The 22,289-nt window shown below is 44.2% G+C and overlaps 1 protein-coding gene across 7 annotated transcripts in view; it reads right to left on the minus strand.

Moving 5' to 3' along the window:
* Positions 1–22,289, minus strand: part of PHF21A (PHD finger protein 21A) — a 141,817-nt gene that overhangs the window by 111,215 nt on the left and 8,313 nt on the right. For 2 of the 7 annotated variants that reach the window (XM_044270546.1, XM_044270544.1), the window contains exon 1: positions 1,322–1,627. The exons of 2 other annotated variants lie outside the window; for them this stretch is intronic. In XM_044270546.1, the coding sequence (XP_044126481.1) occupies positions 1,322–1,391 (70 nt within the window). In that variant the 5' untranslated portion in view covers positions 1,392–1,627. Of the gene's footprint in view, positions 1–1,321; positions 1,629–22,289 lie in introns of those variants that run through there. 3 more of the 7 variants (XM_044270545.1, XM_044270543.1, XM_044270542.1) reach the window with 3 other exon arrangements.

A 22,289-nucleotide genomic window follows, 5' to 3' on the forward strand; every position in this document is an offset into this window, starting at 1 on the left:
GCGGGCCATTTTTCACGTTATGTATACGGAACTATTCAGTTCAATGGTTCCGCAAAAAAAAAAAAAAAAAACGGAATGTACTCCGTATGCCTTTCATTTCCGTATTTCCGTTGAAAGATAGAACATGTCCTACTATTGACTGCAAATCACGTTCCGTGGCTCCATTCAAGGCAATGGGTCTGGAAAAAAATAAATAAACAGAACACATACAGAATGTAATCCGTATGTCTTCCGTATCCATTCAGGTTTTTGCGGAACCATCCATTGAAAATTTTATGCCCAGACCAATTTTATCTATGTGATTACTGAATACGCCATACAGAAAAACAAAACGGAAAAGGAAGCACAACGAAAAAAAAAAAAAAAAAAAAAAGGAACAACGGATCCGTGAAAAACGGACCTCAAAATAGTGAAAAAGCCATACGGTCCTGTGAAAGAGGCCTAAGTGCCCAATCTGACTTTATAACAAGCCTTGGGATTTGAAAAGGGAAAATAGGCAAGCCAAAAATCCAAGGCATCGCACCCAGCCAGCCAGAATCCTACTCCGCGCTGACGAGGGACAAGCAGCCTGAAACAGCCGTCTACTGATGGAAATGTGGCTTGGCTATATTCCCGTGTCATATCCCAAGGATTGTTAAAAAGTCAGCTGTTAAGAAGTCTCAGAGAGCCACTTCCACGAGGTGGCGCTATCGAGATAGTCCTCTTCCTTGGGAGATACCCCTATGCATGTTCTGGCATGGGAGCAGAGTACTGGAACTGCCAGATCCGGTAAATGCTGGACATTGGAGACGCCCAACAGATCCTATTCACTATAACGTGGTCTGTCAGGTTTCCGGTGTGAATACCAACAGTTTGCCAGACAAACTTTCCACTGCATGCAGAGGTGTTTCGGCTTTTTTTCCCCCTGCTAGGATCTGTTTCGGAAGCTCCATCACAAGTGTGAACCGGGCCTTAGTGAGTTTAGCAAACAGAAAACGACATGACAACATTCTCAATAGACTGCATACGGCATAAGGCCTAAAATGCCTAACAATTAGACTAACAAAACCAAACGAATGCAATGTTTCGTTCCATTTAAACTGTGTTGGAAGTACTAATGCCAGTGTCCCATATCTGGTGACAGGGAACGCTGGAGGTAATTCACCATCTACACACGTATCAAACATAACGAACATAAAGACATAACACAACGCAAATGCATGCTTTCCTGACAGGCTGCAATTTCCTATAGTTACAAAGGCAAGAAATGAAAACGGCGGCACCATTGTAGCCAAACAGCGGCACGCCTGGTAGAGAACAAAAAATTAAAAAGATAACTTACCTTTGTTGCTGAGAGGTATCCTGACAAGCCTCTGGTCCATTAGCTGCTGGTAACACCGCACCTCTAGCATTATCTGTGTGTTTCAGTGATGTTCCTGCAGGCCACAGCCTGAGTCCCAAGAAAAGAACACTCTATAGCAGCACATGATATCAGGCCCATCTTTTCCTTCATTTCCCTTTCAAGACTGTGCTAATTTAGGATCTCAGACACATCCTACAAGAGCAGACCGGCACTTGACAGTCAGATTGAGAACCCCACCACCGTGTCACACACATCAGAAGGACCTGATTTCCATCAGTAAACCCTGGGAGAACAGAATGTTTACACAGGCAGAAAACTCCTGACGTTTCACTCTACACTTAGAGCACAGGCATCAAGTTTGTCTGTGCACAGAAATGCTGGCAAAAGGTTGGTGGAGAGGCAACCTATCGAATTCAGACATGCCATGTACACCCTTTCAATTCTACGCAGTGAATGGTTACTCACGGCTTGTGTGATTCAGCTGCAGCTACAGTAAAGAGCAGGGGAAACAAATCTATGCGCTCTGCATCCATTCCTCAAGTAAACTTCTTGCGAACGCCTTTTGGACAGAAGGTTTATTTTATTCAAGCACAGAGACAATTGTAGAGTAAAACAATGAAGTTGGTTTATGTGTAGGGGTCATTTTCATACAGCGTGGCATACATAGAAAGCCCCTGGATCACCACTTTAACAGCTCCACCCCCCTATGTCAACAGGTATAACTCTGCCAAAACAGCCTGCCGAGATACATGCCGCAGGTGTGAAAGTAGAGTTTAAAAAAACTAAAGCATCTGTCACTTTCCCATTTTACTAGACGCAAAAGTGCGGTAGACTTCACCTTTGTGTCTGCTATAAAATTGGGCAGTGACAGATGTACATATATATATATATATATATATATACACACACACACACACACACACACACACACACACACATACACATACATATACACACACATATATATTTGAGATTGTTTTTTCTTCTGTTTTTTTTACACAGAAGTTTATGCCCCACCTTAGTGACATAATGACGGTTTGCTTGTAAGGGGCTGTTCATCTCGTTTTGGCTGTACATCAAGCCTATACGTTTGTAAACGGTAAAAAAACGTATTGAAATGCATCACTTGATGTACCCATAAACTATAATTTGGCAAACGTACTTCAAAAATGCATACTTTTGACTTTCTTTGTCACTGTTTATGTAATTTATTTAATTTTTTTAAGGACATAATAGCATAGCTTTTGTGTCCTGCAAAAAAATTTTTTTTTACATTGCTCTCAATGAGAGATGAATCAAAACATATGACATTACACTTCCATCCGTTAGGTGAACGAATGCCACTGTAAGGCATCAGTCTGAGGTATCCGTTTAAGGGCGCATTCAGACAACCGTAGTGTTTTGCAGACCACACACGGCCCCATAATTGAAAATTCCTATATCCAACGATTGCGGACAAGAATAGAACATGCTCTATCTTTTCTACGGAGCAGCGGCCATAGAAATTAATGGGGGCCACAAAAGCAGTATTTTTTTTGTATACGTTAAGCCAATGGTAAAAACTTTATGTGAACCCTGCCTTAAATGTATTCTTTTTTTCAGATGATGCCTTCAACTCTCCACATTAAAAGAAATAAAAAAGGGTCCACAAAACAAAAATTAAAGTAAAAAAAAAAAAAAAAGATACAGATACAAAACATATTTAAAGAGGACCTTTCACCGATTATGACATTGTGAACTAAGAATACAGACATGGAGAGCGGCGCCCGGGGATCTCACTGCACTTACTATTATCCCCGGGCGCCGCTCCGTTCTCCCGCTATCTTCGGTCACAAAGTTATGGTAGGCGGAGTCTGCCCTTGTTCTGCTGTAGTGCTGGCCAATCATATTGCAGAGCTCACAGCCTGGGAGAAAATATCCTCCCAGGCTGTAAGCTCTGCGATGCGATTGGCCAGCACTACAGCAGAACAAGGGCAGACTCCGCCTACCATAACTTAGTGACTGAAATCTCCGCCTACTATAACTTTGTGACCGGAGATACCGGAGGGCATAGCGGGAGAACGGAGTGGCGCCCAGGGATAATAGTAAGTGCAGTGAGATCCCCGGGCGCCGCTCTACATGTCTGTATACTTAGTTCACAGTGTCATAATCGGTGAAAGGTCCTCTTTAAATGTATGGCACGTATACATAAAAGAAAGGAACACAAATATATATATATATATATATATATATATATATATATATATATATATTTATTAATTTTTTTTTATTTTTTTTTGCACATCTAATGTATACATTGAAAGTACCGCAAAAACGAGATGTGAACGGTCCCTAAATTTTCTTCGGGTTCAATCAATGCATTCTTTTAAAGTCATTTACAGGAGAATAGGCAGGAATGGTCACGTCACTGCTTCATATAATTGTCCCTTCGTCAAACCACTCGCCCAAACAATACATCGAGTATGCATAGGATTCCTAGTGAAGAGGGGGAGGATGGGAAATGTAATATGGAAGGCAGAACTGTCAATCACGCTGCCTAAATGACAACCAACACAGCAGAAGGTATTGTACATCTATTAAAGGGGGGGGCAGTCATAGACAAAACAGATTTATAGCAGATGACATAAATCATTTTCATCTAGAGGTGGTTCCAAATCAATAACTCAGGTTTTATACATGTGGCCATATTACAGATCTTTATTGCATGGAAATCTAATACCACATCCATAGATTGCTAGGATTACCGTGCAGGATTGCTCCCCCACGTGCCATGACAGATATTATTGTCTAGAAGCCATGGAGCTATACACATGCACCGTACAGGGACCAGGTAAGGGATTTGTAGTATATGAGCCCTAGAAGCATTTTTTACTCTAGAGCTGGCTAACTTTTTAAAGGCTATGTACACCTTCGAAGGAAATTTTTGTTAATGATTGCATTTTACTAGTTTTTGGCTTAAAAAATTTTTTTTACTGAACCGTTCTGTCACAAAGGGTTAAGGCCTCTTTCCCAAGGGCATGTGTGCCCCGTGGTCGTGCTGCGGCCCGCAAAATGCGGGCCGCAATGCACGAGCAGTCCGTGGGGCAGCCGCGGCAGATCACAGACCCATTCACTTGAATGGGTCCACGATACGGCCGTTGCGCAAAAAGATAGGACATGTTCTATCTTTTTGCGGAACGGAAGTAGGGGACTAAACCCGACGAAAGCACTCTGTAGTGTTTCCGTAGGGTTCTGTTCCGTGCCGCACCATTCTGCATCTCCGGACCCATTGAAGTGAATGGGTCTGCATCCGTGATGCAAAATGCCCACGGAACGGCGCCCGTGTATTGCGGATCCGCAAATGCGGTCAGCAATACGGCAACGGGGGAGCACACGTTTGTGGGAAAGAGGCCTAACTTTAAGGGTCCATTCACACGTAATACGGACTTCGGCGATGTGCGTTCCGCATTTTGCGGACCGCACATCGCGGCACTTAATAGAAAATGCCTATTCTTGTCCTATCATTTTCGGGAACGGAATTGCGGCAACTCCGGATCTGGGCAGCACATAGAAATGAAAGGGTCCGCAATTTCGTTCCGGAAATTGAATGGACCCTAAGGCCCCTTTCACACGGGCGAGTTTTCCGTGCGGGTGCGATCCGTGCGGCGAACGTATGGCACCCGCACTAAATCCTGACCCATTCATTTCTATGGGGCTGTGCACATGAGCGTTGTTTTTAACGCATCACTTGTGCGTTCAGTTGAAATCGCAGCATGCTCTATATTGTCTGATTTTGACGTGACACAGGCCCCATAGAAGTGAATGGGGTGTGTGAAAATCGGATGGCATCCGCAAGCAAGTACGGATGCCGTGCGATTTGCACGCACGGTTGCTAGGAGACGATCGGGATGGAGACCCGATCATTATTATTTTCCCTTATAACATGGTTATAAGGGAAAATAATAGCATTCTGAATACAGAATGCATAGTAAACCAGCGCTAGAGGGGTTAAAAAAAATAATAATAATTTGACTCACCTTAGTCCACTTGATCGCGAAGCCCGGCATCTCCTTGTGTCTCCTCTGCTGATGAACAGGACCTGGGGTGAGCTGCTCCATTAAATACCGGTTAAGGACCTTCGATGACGTCACTCCGGTCATCACATGGTCTTTTACCATGGTGAATCACCATGGTAAAAGATCATATGACGTACCATGTGATGACCGGAGTGACGTCATCGAAGGTCCTTAACCTGTATTTAATGGAGCAGCTCACCCCAGGTCCTGTTCAGCGCAGAGGAGACACAAGGAGATGCCGGGCTTCGTGATCAAGTGGACTAAGGTGAGTTAAATTTTATTTATTTTTTTTAACCCCTCTAGCGCTGGTTTACTATGCATTCTATAATCAGAATGCTATTATTTTCCCTTATAACCATGTTATAAGGGAAAATAATACAATCTTCAGAACATCAATCCCAAGCCCGAACTTCTGTGAAGAAGTTCGGGTTTGGGTACCAAACATGCGCGATTTTTCTCACGCGAGTGCAACGCATGACAATGTTTTGCACTTGCACGGGAAAATCACGCATTTTCCCGCAACGCACCCGGCTCTTATCCGGGCAAAAAAACTGACGCCCGTGTGAAAGAGGCCTAAGAGGCATTCTGTTTTGATCAGTCTTCATAGAAGTCTAATGATAATCATAACGGATCCGTCTGGTTCTTGTTATGCAAGACGGAAAACAAAGTCCTGTCGACAGGACTTTTTTCTCCATTCTGCATAACGGGAACCAGACAGATCCGTTATGATTCTCATAGACTTTTATTAAGACAGAATGCCTTTTAAAGGCATCCGTTTTGCTTTCCTTCGTAGTACAAGTCTATGGGCACTATAACGGATCCATCCTTCCGTCTTATGGATTCCGTTATAACCATGCAGATGTGAACCCACCCCAAGATGAGAACTGAGCTATGAGTGTATATAATGTCAGAGATCAGGAGCCTTCAGCTCCCCAACTGATGGAGAAGAGAGAAAAATCAGATCCTACTACTAGAGCATCTCAGCTCTGTACAAAAAAAGGACTCCATATTTTTTAATAAAGACCCATTGTACAAAAGATTTTTAGCTCAAAATAAGTACAATGCAATAAAGATATATATATATATATATATAAAAAAAAAAAATTGGCCCCAAAGGTGTACATAGCACACTAAACCCTATGCACAATGGTACCCGCACATTTACAAACAAGTATCCACAAAAAAATACTAGGATACATTGTTACAGGATTTAAAAATTATTCTTTTTCACATGTTGAATTTGAAGAGCTGCAATGTGCATTTTTTTTATCAATGGTATTTGCTTTTGATACAAACTGTGATTATGTCCATGAAAGCCAAACCTGTGCAAGACAACATTTGCACTGTTATTTTTCACATATACTAATCTGGAAAAACTGCGAAAAGTATTACAATTTTGATATCAGCTCATACAAAATGTTAGGCCCCTTTCACACGAGCGAGTATTCCGCGTGGGTGCGATGCGTGAGTTGAACGCATTGCACCCGCACTGAATCCTGACCCATTCATTTCTATGGGGCTGTTCACATGAGCGGTGATTTTCACGCATCACTTATGCGTTGCGTGAAAATCGCAGCATGCTCCTCTTTGTGCGTTGCGGTGCGATAATCCACGCAACGCAGGCCCCATAGAAGTGAATGGGTTGCGTGAAAATCGCAAGCATCCGCAAGCAAGTGCGGATGCGGTGCGATTTTCACGCATGGGTTCTAGGTGACAGTCTATTCACTGTATTATTTTCCCTTATAACATGGTTATAAGGGAAAATAATAGCATTCTGACTACAGAATACATAGTATAATAGTGCTGGAAGGGTTAAAAAAATAAAAAAGTTAACTCACCTTATCCTCTTGTTCGCGTAGTTCGTTCCCGGTCTGCTAGCTGTGTGCTTGGGCTAAAGGACCTTTGATGACGTCAGATCACATGCTCATTCACCATGGTGATGGACCATGTGATTGGAGCATGTGATCTGACGTCACCACAGGTCATTCAGCCCAAGCACACAGCTAGCAGACCGGGAACGAACTACGCGAACAAGAGGATAAGGTGAGTTAACTTTTTTATTTTTTTAACCCTTCCAGCACTATTATACTATGTATTCTGTAGTCAGAATGCTATTATTTTCCCTTATAACCATGTTATAAGGGAAAATAATACAATCTTCAGAACATCAATCCCAAGCCCGAACTTCTGTGAAGAAGTTCGGGTTTGGGTACCAAACATGCGCGATTTTTCTCACGCGAGTGCAAAACGCATGACAATGTTTTGCACTCGCGCGGGAAAATTGCGCATTTTCCCGCAACGCACCCGGCTCTTATCCGGGCAAAAAACATGACGCCCGTGTGAAAGAGGCCTTAGAGTTTTTCGGGGGTTTCCTCTGGGTTCTCCGGTTTTCTCCCACACTCCAAAGACAGACAGAGACCTTAGATTGTGAGCCCCTCTGGGGACAGTTGGATGCTAATGTCTGTAAAGTGCAGTGGAATATAGAAGCGCTAAATAAGTGCATAATATAAATAAACTCCCATAAAAATGAATGGAGCAGCTGTTCATGATCTGTGGGGGTCCTGGCGGTAAGACCCCCACCAATCTAATAGTTATCCCCTATCTAACCAGAATACCCATTTAAACATATGACGACAGTTTCCATGGTGTTTGGACATTTACTTCTTTGTACACAAACGATCATCAGACATGGTAGTGGGGTCTGACATACGTTTTTTGTGGTGGATTTGTGGGAATTTTTCCTATTATTTACAGAATCAAAACAGGAGTTACACCTGTTCTTGTAGAACCATGTTACTGCATGTTAATAGTGGACTTCATATATATTTTTTCTCATTTTAGTCAATGGAGAGGGAAGACACCTTAGAACAGAGATCAGCAATCTTCAGCACTCCATCTGCCATGAAACTACAACTCTCAGCATGCAAACATGCTTGGCTGTTCTTACAAGGCCTCATGCACACGGCCGATGTTTTGGTCCGCATCAGAGCCGCAGTTTTGTCGGCTCAGATGCGGACCCATTTACTTCAATGGGGCCGCAAAAGATGCGGACAGCACTCAGTGTGCTGCCCGCATCAGTTGCACCGTTCCGTGGCAAAAAAATATACAACATGTCCTATTCTTGTCCGCGCTTTGAGGACAATAGGCAGTTATATTAAAGGCTGCCCGTGCCGTTCTGCAAATTGTGGAATGCACACGGACGCCATCCGTGTTTTGTGGATCCAAAAAACACACAACAGTCGTGTGCATGCAGCCTAACTCCCATAAAAGTGAATGGAGCATTCTGGGAGTTGTAGTTTCTGGACAGCTGGCATGCCGGAGGTAGCAGATCCCTGCCTTAGAACACGTTTAAAATTCATAAAAGGTAGACCCAAAATTGTCAAACAAACGTAATTTGAAAAAAAAACATGCTGAATATAAATCTATGATATTTTCCTCCATTAGGCCAGGACTCCAGAATAATATAAAGGGGTTGGTCCCATTACAACAACAGTAGAGAGGGGATAAGTGTTTGTTCAGCGGGGTCCGACTGTCGGTCCGACAATGGAGGCCTGTGTTCCCCCATCTGAATGGACTGACGAATACGCATGCAAGCTGCGGCTCCACTCAACTCTATGGGGCTGCTGGAGATATCTGAACGCCAGTACTCTGCCATCTCCAGCAATCCCATAGAGTTAACGGAGAGGCAGACCCACACGTGCATGTCTGCCACTCCATAAAAACAGGGGAACACGGACCCACAGGATAGTAAATATGCTGCTGTGATGGGATAACTCCTTTAATGCATCTTGATTTCACGCGTCAACACAGGAAATGACATAAAAAGTAATTTATTTTAATTTACAGGTAGATGTATCTGAACAGCATACTTTGAAATATTTCAACTATACCTATCCTCACGATGGCTCATTAGTATGTGATTGGTGGGGGTCTGACTCCTGGCACCCCCTCCGATCAGCTGTTTGAAGACGCCATGGCGCTCCACTGAGTGCTGCGGCCACCTCGTAGCTTACAAAGTACAGCTCCATGTGTTGCTTGGTATCGTAGCTCAACCCCATTCACTTGAATAGGCCTAGGCCATGAGACCAATGAAGGTGACGTCCCTGGTATAGGAAGATGATAGGAAAACTGATGATCGGTGGGGGTGCCGGGAGTCGGACCCCCATGACGACATACTGATAACCATTCCCAGGGATCAGCAACCTTCTGCACTCCAGCTGCTGTGAAACTACAACTCCCAGCATGCAAACATGCTTGGCTGTTCTCACAACTCCCAAAGAAGTGAATGGAGTTGTAGTTTCAGACCATCTGGAGCGTCGGGGGTTGCTGGTCCCTGACCTATTCCAAGAAAAGGTCAGAGTAAAACATTCAGAAAAGCCCTTCAATATCAATAGAAACTCTTTTTGATGGGCACTAGTCTGAATAGCACCGTTAGGGCTCATGCACACAAATGTATTTTCTTTCCGCTTCCGTTCCTTTTTCTGCGGGCCATATACGGAACCATTCACTTTAATGGGTCCACAAAAACAACAGAAGGCACTGTGTGCATTCCGCTTCCGCATTTCCGTTCCACCAAAAAGTAGTGCATTCCTATTATTGTCCGCAAATCACGCCATTCAAGTCAACGGGTCCGCAAAAAAATACTGAACGCACACGGAACACATCCATATTTTGCAGATCCATACTGTAGAAATGCTATGCCCAGCACATATTGCTCATGTGTTTGGTGATTAATAAGTTACCGTTTCGGGGAAAAACGGATCGCAAAACAACGCGAGTATAATAAAATCTATTACCATTGGAAACATTGGTGGACCTTCACTATGTGCCTGCACCTTTATATCTACAGAGGGGTGGTTTTGTGACCGAGATGATCCTCCTGGCATCACCTAAAAGCTGTCGTATCGTATCCTGATCAAGCCCTTTGGATCACAGCCAAGTGAGGCAGCGTGACACCTTCCTTTGAACGGTCGTGTGCATGAGCCCTTAGGCTGGATTTTTACGTAGTGGATGCGACGCTCCCGACAGACCCCAATGACTATGACCATGAGGTTCCATCATTGTGTCCATCATTTTAGCATACCAAAGAGTGCAGCACGTGACACTGTTTTATCTGGCATTTTTGACACAACTGCATTTTTCATCCTTAGGCCTCATGTACACGGCCGTGTTCCGCGGCCGAGAGCGGACCGTGGAAACCCGGCCGGGATTCCTCCTGACAGCATGAGCGCACGGCGTCATTGGTTGCTATGACGCCGTGCGCTCCCTGCTGCCGCCACAGTACAGTAATACACTGGTATAGATCATACCAGTGTATTACTGTATTGTGGCGGCAGCAGGGAGCGCACGGCGTCATAGCAACCAATGACGCCGTGCGCTCATGCTGTCAGGAGGAATCCCGGCCGGGTTTCCACGGTCCGCTCTCGGCCGCGGAACACGGCCGTGTACATGAGGCCTTATACTTTCTGCATTTTTTGCATCCATTCTGCGGGTAATAAAAGTAATTTCTATTGATGGGAGTATGTATGAGGAGTGAGGGAATCCGTAGTCTGCAGACCAAAATAGGGACACGGCCATGTGCATGAATCTATAGGCCAACAGTACATGGTCATATATTTTTTTTGCAAATCCTAGCTCAACTGCGAGTTTTACAACCTAACTATAGGAATCTACGATAATGTTAGTCTGCGTGGTTTTTGGCTGTGATAAAGTCACAAATAAGTGCCTGTATTTGTGATTGTGTGAAAACAGTCTAAGGGCTCATGCACAAGACCGTATGTATTTTGCGTTCCGCAAGACACGGATCCACAAAAAATACAGAGGACGTCCATGTGCATTCTGTATTTTGCAGAACGGAACAGCCGGCCCCTCAATAGAACAGTCTTATCCTTGTCCATAATGCGAACAATAATAGGACATGTTCTATTTTTTTTGCAGAACGGACCTACAGAAACGGAATGCACACGGAGTAAGACCGTTGTGTTCCGTTCCGCAAAATGGGGTTCCGTTGTTCCATGACCCGTTTCCACGTGTCTTCCTTTATTTTTGGAGGACCACCAGACATGAAGGAAAGTAAAAAAAAAAAATCTAAGTCAAGTTTGCCATGCAAATGATAGGAAAAGAACGGATGCAGATGATAATCTTGTGTGCCTCCGCGTTTTTTCATGGACCCATTGACTTGAATGGGTCCGCGAACCGTTTTCCGTGAAAACAAATAGGACAGGTTATATTTTTTGGACGGTCTGGAACCACGGACGCGGATGACAAGCGGTGCATTAGCCGAGTTTTCAACAGACCCATTGAAAGTCAATGGGTCCGCAGAAAATCACGAAAAATGGAACAACGGACACAGAATGAAACAACGGTCGTGTGCATGAGGCCTAACTCCGGTGGGGTTTTTTTTTTTTTGCAGACCTATTGAAATGAATAGTTCCGCAAAAAAAATCAATAAATAAAATGGAATGGACACAGAAAGAAAATGCGTTCTTGTGCATGAGCCCTAATGGTAAAGTTTTATGTACATTACATATCACATTTCTGCTTAGGGTACTTTCACACTAGCGTTTTTCTTTTCCGGTATTGAGTTCCATCCTAGGGGCTCAATACCGGAAAGAAACTGATCAGCTTTAGGCCTCATGCACACGGCCGTTGTTTTGGTCCGCATCCGAGCCGCAGTTTTGGCGGCTTGGATGCGGACCCATTCACTTCAACGGGGCCGCAAAAGATGCAGACAGCATTCCGTGTGCTGTCTGCATCCTTTGCTTCGTTCCGTGGCCCTGCAAAAAAAATATAGCATGTCCTATTCTTGTCCACGCTTTCCAGACAAAGAATAGGCAGTTATATTAAAAGGCTGTCCGTGTGGTTCCACAAATTGCGGAACGCGCACGGACGCCATCCGTGTTTTGCGGATCCACGATTTGCGCACCGCAAAACCCACAACGGTCGTGTGCATGTAGCCTTATCCTAATGCATTCTGCGTTAAGAGAAATCAGTTCAGTATCTCTTACGTTTTTTGGCCGGAGAAAATACCGCAGCAGGCCGCAGTTTTCACCCCGGCCAAAAATCCTGGACACTTGCTGGAATGCCGGATCCGTCATTAATTTTCATTGAAATGCATTAGTGCCAGATCCGGCATTAAAATTGCTGCATCCGCAGTCCTTTAAATCCGTGAAAAAAATAAATACTGGATCCGTTTTTTCCAGATGACACCAGAGAGACGGATGTGGTATTTCAATGCATTTTTCAGACGGATCCGCATCCGGATCAGTCTGACAAACGCATCCGCATTGCCTTCCGGAATCCTCTGACGCCAGTGTGAAAGTAGCCTTACAAAGTCTAGTCCACACATCCTTATAAAATGCATTTTGTGCCAGTGATAAAAAAAAAAAAAAACACAAACAAAACTTCATTTAAACGCTTGGTGGATATGAAGGCGTTAAATGAATATAGGGGGCTGTAACTTCATATAATCAACGGATAAACCAAAAATGATTAATACACTCATCAGAAGGAGTGGGAAAAAATAGCATTACAGCAAAACAGACTCAGTCTACCAAATATGCTAAGAAAACAGAATGTCCTGTACAGCCCGCTGGCATGCGCCAGCATCTTTCTACACGTGCTCCAGCATATGTACTAATTCTACACAGATAAAACATGGCTAGGACAAAGACCCTGCAGCCACTCCCAGCCCTGAAAGGCCTAACATTATTTCCATGCAAGTACTGTAAATAACAAGCCATCGGCCCCGACTTCCCAGCCACCTGTCCCTTCAAAGCTCTGGCCGTGCCAGATGGACGGCAGGGTTTGAACCACAGTGCTGCCGCTACAAAGCGTACACATGAAAGTTGCCTGGGAGTTGAGCTAGGCCTGACAAAATCCAAAAGTCAAAAGCAAATATTACCCTGCACTGCCCACAAACACTGAGGGACTGACTCATTTCTGGAAAACAGATGAATAGAAAATCCCAGCAGTTTCACTGGAAGGAGCACAGTACTTCTATCCTCGTGTTAACATTACTTAATGTTTCCTGTGAAGAGTATCCAGATAACTGCACGTTTCCTGCTTCGTTGCGAGCCACCGATACCTTACTGCACACACACACAGATATGAGAGGTACCCATTAAACAAAGCCCCTGAAAACATGAGCCGTTATTCAGCACACATGTCCTTGACAAACCCCTGTAAAGTGCAAGGGGGTGGAGGGAGCGTCGAGCACATTCCTTGGTGTTAGAATGGCAGCTGTGATTGCTGAAAAACAAGACAATCAGAGGCTCTGAAGACCAAACCGGTGCAGGACGAGCAGGAGAGACATCAGCACAAAACACGCCACGTCTCACCATACACTGCAGGAATAAGCTCTGGCCAGATGTAGATTTGCCAATTTCCAACATTTTGCAACCTTATTACAAGCACAGCAGCAGTCTCAAGCAACAAAATGAAGGGAAAGAGGTCCTCATAGCCACTTCAGTGTGTGTCAATGACATAAATCAATTATAGCATGAAGGCTAGCAAGTTGCTAATCAATACCCGATTTGAAGGGCACGGGCGGGCGCCAGAAAATGTAGGTGTACACTCACTGCCCGCCAATCAGTTCTGTACAATCTTTGTGCATTTGTCTTTGTAGTGCTCTTCAGGCTCGGACTCCACAGCAACATGGCGTCACCTGCAACTTGTGGTAGAGTTCTGTCATTACCGCTGCTGAATGGGGAACATTTAGGCCCCTTGCAGACGAGCGTGTGCGGATTAGGTCCGGATGAGTTCAGTGAAAATTGCGCAATTTCGCGAACAAAGTCATTTACTTTTGTCTGCGATCGCATGGGTGCAATGCGATTTAATGCGTTTTGCACACGCGGGATAAAAAACTGAATGTATACAAACATCTCTTAGCAACCATCCGTTAAAAAAGCATCACATCCGCACTTTCTTACGGATGCGATGCGATTTTCACGCAGCTGCATTTACTTCTATGGGGCCTGCGGTGCGTGAAAAATCACAGAATATAGAACATGCTGAGATTTTCACGCAACGCACAAGTGATGCGTAAAAACCAACGTAAATGTACACAGTCCCAATGAAATGAATGGGTCCGGATTCCATGCGGGCACAATGCGTTCGCATCACACATTGCACCCACGTGGAATACTCGCTTGTGTGAAAGGGGCCTTACTAAGGGACTTGCGACTATTTTAGTCGTAAAATAGTTGCCAGTCCCCTTTTCAACTAGCGGTGCGACAATATTTAGTTGCAAAGCCAGTTTTACCCAGTGTCTGCCAGCTGGGCGTGTGGGGGCGTCAGAGCTGGGACTCCACCTCCGACAAATTTACTAACATTTATCCCAGGAAATAGTAGTAAGTGTTAGCAAAAACTATGCCAGTGAGGGGCTGACGTAGTTTTTACGCCAGACGCGAGGACTGCCGCAGATGCACCTAATTTATGACAAGGCGCACGCCTCGTCATAAATTAGACGAATCTCACGGCAGTGCACAGGGGGAAACTAAGACTGACATAAAAAGACGGTCGCGCCCAAATATCTTCCTGTATGCATGGCAAAAGACAGCTGGTAACATGAACACTGGCATCTGATCAGAGGGGGTCCGACACTCAGGTCCCTCACGATCAGCTGTGAGAAGGCACCATGGGCTGAGCTGTGCCCAGGCCACGTGACCAAAAGTTGTGACGTCACTAGGGTAAGCTGCAGCGCTCACAGGAGTGCCAAGGCTTTTTCAAACAGCTGGGGGTCCTGGGTGTCAGACCCCCACTGATCAGAACTGATGACCTGTTCAGAGGATAGGTCATCAGTTACAAAGAGTCGGATGACTCCTTTAAGATTTCACATTACCTGTGAAACAGATTTCCACAATGCTTTGTGCTCAGGAATGAATACATGCTAATCTGTGTTATATGCCTACAGTGTGCATTATGTGCGGATTTTCATGCAGAAAATTCTCATGCACACGATCGTATGTATTTTGCGGAGCAGGTACAGAGAATGTCTAAGGCCTAGTTCACACGAACGTTTTTTTTGCGGGTGTACGGGCCGTTTTTTTGTGTTCCGTATACGGTCCGTATACGGAACCATTCATTTCAATGGTTCCGAAAAAAAACGGAATGTGTTCCGTATGCCTTCCGTTTCCGTTTTTCCGTTCCGTTGAAAGATAGAGCTTGTCCTATATTTGGCCGTAAATCACGGGTCGTGGCTCCATTCAAGTCAATGGATCCGCAAAAAAAACGGAACACATACGGAAATGCATCCGTGAAAAACGGACCGCAAAAAACTATAAAAGCCATACGTTCGTGTGAACTAGGCCTAAGTAACATGCATGTTGTATTTTTTTTTTTTTTTTTTTACACAGACCAATTGACTTAAATGGGTCCATGATACGCGTCTTGTGGCCAAGAATGGGACGTGCTCAATCTTTTCCATATCCGCTGTGCACGAAGATGGAATGTGTCCTATACTTGTCTGCAAAATGTAGACCGCGGACTTACTAAAGTACGCAAAAACTGAAAAAAAAAAAAAAAAACACACAACAGATGCAACACAGATGTCATCCTTATTTTGCAGATTTGTGTTTGACTTGTTACATTGGGACAAGTGACACACGTAGATTTTGGTGCCGAATCGACATTGATGTGTGCATATACCCTTAGGTTTCCTTTACGCGCACTATTTCTGGCACTTTTTTATGGGACATGTATATTTAAAAAAAAAAAAGGGGCATGTACTCCGTATTCATTCTGTTTCCGTTTTTCAGTTTGTCGAAAGATAGAACAACATGTCCTATTATTGCCTGCAAATCACGTTCAGTGGCTCCATTTAAAGTCAATGGGTCCAACAACAAAAAAACGGAACACATACGGAAATGCATCCGTATGTCTTCCGTATCCGTTTGGTTTTTGCAGAACCATCTATTGAAAATGTTATGCCCAGTCTAATTGTTTCTATGTAATTACTGTATACTGTATATGCCATACTGAAAACCAAAAAACGGAAAAATCAGAACAGAAACACAACAAAAACGCAACAACGGATCTGTGAAAAACGGACCTCAAAACACTGAAAAAGCCAAACTGGTCGTGTGAAAGAGGCCTAATACTTTCCTGTTGCCTTAGGCCTCTTTCACAGGTCAGTAAATCGCGGACGTATGCTGTCTGCTCAAGTGTCCACTGACTATTAAAAGGTCCTCCAGGTCCCCGCACATAAAGGTCCTCCCTGCACACAGATGAAAACATTGAGTGTCAGGGGAAGCAGCCAATGGCAAATTGGGAGGAGCCTCCCTAGCATCACCTGCGATGCTATGGAGGGTCGTCCCCACCTGCCATTGGCTATGGATAGGGGATAACTTTTACCTACCAGAATACCCCTTTAAAGGGCTTCTGTCATCAGAAAAATCATTTTGTAGCTGGCTGACATTAGCGATGTGCGAATGCCAGCAGAACATAACTGTATGACTTATATCTCCCTGCCTGCTGCCGTCCTTCACTCACTGCGCTTAACACTAAAATGGAAGGCGCGGGATTTGTGGGGCACGGAAGAGACTGAGGATGTCAATCACCTTTACAAGGGCGTGCCAAACGGTGAGAGGACGGAGCCTCTAGGTGCTGCAGAAACGCCCCACTAGCACCTAAAGGCTCATTTGCATATTATAAAAGTCATTATTTAGCGCAAACGGCGACAAGCAGGGAGATATAAGTCATACAGTTATGTTCTGCTGACATTCACACATCGCTAATGTCAGCCAGCTACATAACGATTTTTCTGATGCCAGAAACCCTTTAAGTGCGGAAATTGACCTGATGTGCGGATTTTTAAATCTGCAGCAAGTCAACTGTCTTTGCGTTTTTTTTTGTGTGGATTTCACCATTTTCAATTGTATCTGCAGAAAAATGGCATTAAATCTGCACCAAAAAACACAAGTAAAACTTGCAGTTTTTGGTGCAGAAACGCCCAGAAATCCACATGAAAAACTGAGCAGATTTTCTGTTTTGAAACCAGCACCCATGTGCAGGTAGACTAAGGCCTCTTTCAGACGGGCGTTGCGGGAACACCCGCGATTTTTCCGCGCGAGTGCAAAACATTGTAATGCGTTTTGCACTCGCGTGAGAAAAATCACGCATGTTTGGTACCTAAACCCAAACTTCTTCACAGAAGTTCGTGTCTGGGATCGGTGTTCTGTAGATTGTATTATTTTCCCTTATAACATGGTTATAAGGGAAAATAATAGCATTCTGAATACAGAATGCATAGTAAAATAGCGCTGGAGGGGTTAAAAAAAAATTAAAAATGTTTTTACTCACCTTAGTCCACTTGATCGCGTAGCCGGCATCTCCTTCTGTCTTCATCTTAGCTGTGTGCAGTAACAGGACCTGTGGTGACGTCACTCCGGTCATCACATGATCCATCACCATGGTAAAATATCATGTGATGGAACATGTGATGACCGGAGTGACGTCACCACAGGTCCTGTTCAGCAAAGGAGACAGACGAGATGCCGGGCAGCGCGATCAAGTGGACTAAGGTGAGTTAAATTTGTTTTTGTTTTGTTTTTTAACCCCTCCAGCGCTATTGTACTATGCATTCTATATTCAGAATGCTATTATTTTCCCTTATAACCATGTTATAAGGGAAAATAATAATGATCGTGTCTCCATCCCGATCGTCTCCTAGCAACCGTGCGTGAAAATCGCACCGCATCCGCACTTGCTTGCGATTTTCACGCAACCCCATTCACTTCTATGGGGCCTGCGTTGCGTGGATTATCGCACCGCAACACACAATATAGAGCTTGCTGCGATTTTCACGGAAAGCATAAGTGATGCGTGAAAATCACCGCTCGTGTGCACAGCCCCATAGATAATTAATGGGTCCAGATTCAGTGCAGGTGCAATGTGTTCACATCATACATTGCACCCACGCGGAATACTCGCCCGTGTCAACAATCGCATCTGATTTCTCTGATACTCTGTACTGGAAGTGTCGTATTTGGCATAGACAGACAGCACCAAGGCCCACCAGATCCCTGTTTGCTATAATGGGATCCATCAGGTATCCAGCATGATTGCTAGATTTCTGTCAGGAAAAAAAAAAAAAAAAAACACCACATGCAGTGCTATTTTTCAGGAAGAAAGCTGGCAAGGATTCGGCAGGTCCCGGCTATGCGGAATACATTGATTCCAGAGGTCTGCTCCTCTGCGGGGATACACTGCTGGAATACCATAGCACAGATTTGAAACAAGCTTATTAGGGTAGGTTCACAATTCCGGCAGCAAGTTGAAGCATAAAATGGCGGGAATCGACAAGACAAAACCTGCAGCATTTGTCCGGCCGATTCTCAGCATATTTGCAGGATAGCCGCCGGACCCCATTATAGTTAATTATAGTTGCATCCGGCAATGATGTTCCCAGCTGCAAAAGCTGGACGGATCGGCAAACGCAAATCTGAAACAAGCCTAAAGGCACAAGAAAAAAAAAAAGTTTCTGAAATTGATACTGAAGTTGGGATATAGCCCCAGATTTAGGCTACATGCACACAACCGTATGTGTTTTGCGGTCCGCAAATTGCTGATCCACAAAAAAAAAAAAAAAACGGATGACATCCATTTTTTTTTTTTTTTGCGGATCCATTATAACAATGCCTAAAACGTACAAGAATAGGACTTGTTACATTTTTTTTTGCGGGGCTACGGACATACGGATAGCACGCGATGTGCTGTCCGCATTTTTTGCGCACCCATTTAAATAGATGGGTCTGCATCCTATCCGCAAAAAAACTGAATGGAACGGACGTGGAAACAAAATACGTTTGTGTGCACATTAGTTCAGCCGTACATTTTTTTTGTATAATTCTGCACCAAAATATCCTGATCTCACTCAGAAAACAGATGAGAAGCATCTCAATGATGAGCTTTAGGACACTGCTAACTTCCCTGCGGTGAATCTGCTCCTCGACAGGTTCATGACCAGGAAAATAGCAGTCGGAAGACACTTTTGATGGCAACAAAGAATTAGGCCTCTTGCACACAAATTTTTTTTTTCCCCCCATTTACGTTCAGTTTTGCGCGTTCCGTATACGGAACCATTCATTTCAATGGATCCAACAAAAAAAAAACACGGAAGTTACTCCGCCTGCATTCCGTTTCTGTATTTCCGTTCCATTTGAAGATAGAACATGTCCTATTATTGTCCGCATTACGGACAAGGATAGTACTGTTCTATCAGGGGCCAGCTGTTCCGTTCCACAAAAAACGGAATGTACACGGACGTCATCCGTATATTTTGCAGATCTGTTTTTTGCGGACCGCAAAATACTGAAAAAGTCATACGGTCGTGTGCAAGAAGCCTTACACAGACTGTGCCACTCAATGCACTTCTATAAAAGACAACAACGCATCCCACATCAGAGTGAAAGCTGCCATATAACCTGGACCTAAAAGGGAGAAGTGTAAGGCCTATTGTTAGTGTGACTTATCATTTTATCAAACACTTTGCAAATATTGGGTGTCACAGAGATGCAGACTTTAAGGCCACCTGCACACGGGTTCGGGTGAACACACGCAAGATCTGTACAAATTTCTGTGCGGATTTATGTAGCATATCTGCACCAAAATCCACAAAGTCTAAGGCCCCTTTCACACAGGCGAGTTTTCCGCGCAGGTGCAATGCATGAGGTGAACGCATTGCACCCGCACTGAATCCGGACCCATTCATTTCTATAGGGCTGTGCACATGAGCGGTGATTTTCACGCATCACTTGTGCGTTGCGTGAAAATCGCAGCAAGCTCTATTTTGTGTGTTTTTCACGCAGTGCAGGCCACATAGGAGTGAATGGGGCTGCGTGAAAATCGCAAGCATCCGCAAGTGCGCGCACGGTTGCTAGGAGACGATCGGGATGGGGACCAGATCATTATTATTTTCCCTTATAACATTGTTATAAGAGAAAATAATAGCATTCTTAATACAGAATGCATAGTACAATAGGGCTGGAGGGGTTAAAAAAAATAAATAAAACATTTTACTCACATTAATCCACTTGTCGCGCAGCCGGCATCTCCTTCTGTCTTCATCTTTGCTGTGCAGTAGGAAAAGGACCTGTGGTGACGTCACTGCGCTCGTCACATGATGCATCACCACCAGTGATGTCATCAAAGGTCCTTTACCCAGGTCCTGAAAAAAGAAGACAGAAGAGAAGCCGGGCTGCACGAACGAGTGGATTAAGGAGAGTTCAATAAAAATTTTACCCCTCCAGCGCTATTGTACTTTGCATTCTGTATTAAGAATGCTATTATTTTCGCTTATAACCATGTTATAAGGGAAACTAATACAATCTACACAATACCTAACCCAATCCCGAACTTCTGTGAAGAAGTTTTTCTCACGCGCGTGCAAAACACATTAAAATGTTTTGCACTCACGCGGAAAAATCGCGCATTTTCCCGCGACGCACCCGCATCTTATCCGTCCCAAAAACATGACGCCCGTGTGAAAGAGTTCTAACCCTGGGTTCACACCTGAGCGTTTCCCAAACGCGCGTCAAACGCGCGTTTTTGACGCGCGTTTCTGATGCGCGTTTTTGTAATAGTGAACGCGCGTTTGTGTCATTGACTGCAGTGTCCTATGGCCACAAACGCGCGTCAAAACGCCCCAAAGAAGCTCAAGTACTTGTTTGAGCGTCGGGCGTTTTACAGCGCGTTCGTACGCGCTGTAAAACGCCCAGGTGTGAACCATTCCCATAGGGAAGCATTGGATTTCATGTCTTGAGCGTTTTACAGCGCGTTTGAACGCGCTGTAAAACGCTCAGGTGTGAACCCAGGGTAAGGGTCAGTTCACACGGCTGATTTTCAAAATACACCTGTAAAAAATCAGCGCTGGATCCAAGCACATGTTTTTTGTAAAGTGTTTTTCAGGCTGATTTTTTACTTTATTAAATTCTATAGTACTTCTCCCACAAGCATTTTTGGTGCATTTATGTGCACAACTCATGGTGCATTTTTCTCTGCTTCCCATTTAAATGAATGGGAGTGTTTTGGAGCAGATTTGGAGCTCATGTTGAGGCAGAAACATACCAAAATCAGGGCCAAAAAAACTCAGTGTGAACTAACAGCATTTTTTGGTAAGGATTAGATGCGGTTTTGCCGCAGATCTCTCCCTTACATTGAAAAGGGTGAAATCCGCCGCTAAAACCACAAATATAATTGACATAATGTGGACTTTGAAATCCACGAGGCAGGTCAGTTTCCAAAACTGCAAAGTGTACCTAAGATTAGTGTAATTGCTAGTACTGTAATACGCTGCATTTTTTTTCTGCAAAACGCACGTATTCTGCAATGTGGGCAAGTGGACTTAGGGCAATTTGCGGTCCCCAATGCACAAGCACAATCGATGCGGTTGCAGTAGACTGATCCAGACCCTATTCAACTTGAATGGGTCGGTGATAGTCTGCACCGCAAAAAAATAGAACATGTTCCAATTTTTATTTTTTTTTGCGGTGTGGATGCACGGAGAGAAACCACACGGAAGCGCTCCAGTAGATTTTGAGTGCAGATGTCACCCTTTGCAAAGCAAAAAAGTAAGATCTGGGAAAAATCCAAGTCAAAACACATGCAGATTTTGATGAAGAAACGCAGCAAAAACTGTACAAAACTCTACATAAACTACACTGCTGTGTGTATATACCTTTAGGATACGTCTACACAGCGCGGTTGTGATGCTGTCGTGATGCAGTTAAAAACCGCAGCATCTTATTTCTTAATAGAAGTCAATGGGGAAATAGGTTTCTGAGACAGACCTGGCACTTTCCAAGTGGTGATGACTCCACCTGTTCTACGTGTGGTTGACCTGCACATAAAATACGCCCACCAGTTTGCGGCTGCTGACTGCATTGGCTACAGAT

This window comes from Bufo gargarizans, chromosome 10, assembly GCF_014858855.1.
Source record: "Bufo gargarizans isolate SCDJY-AF-19 chromosome 10, ASM1485885v1, whole genome shotgun sequence".
NCBI classification, from domain to species: domain Eukaryota; kingdom Metazoa; phylum Chordata; class Amphibia; order Anura; family Bufonidae; genus Bufo; species Bufo gargarizans.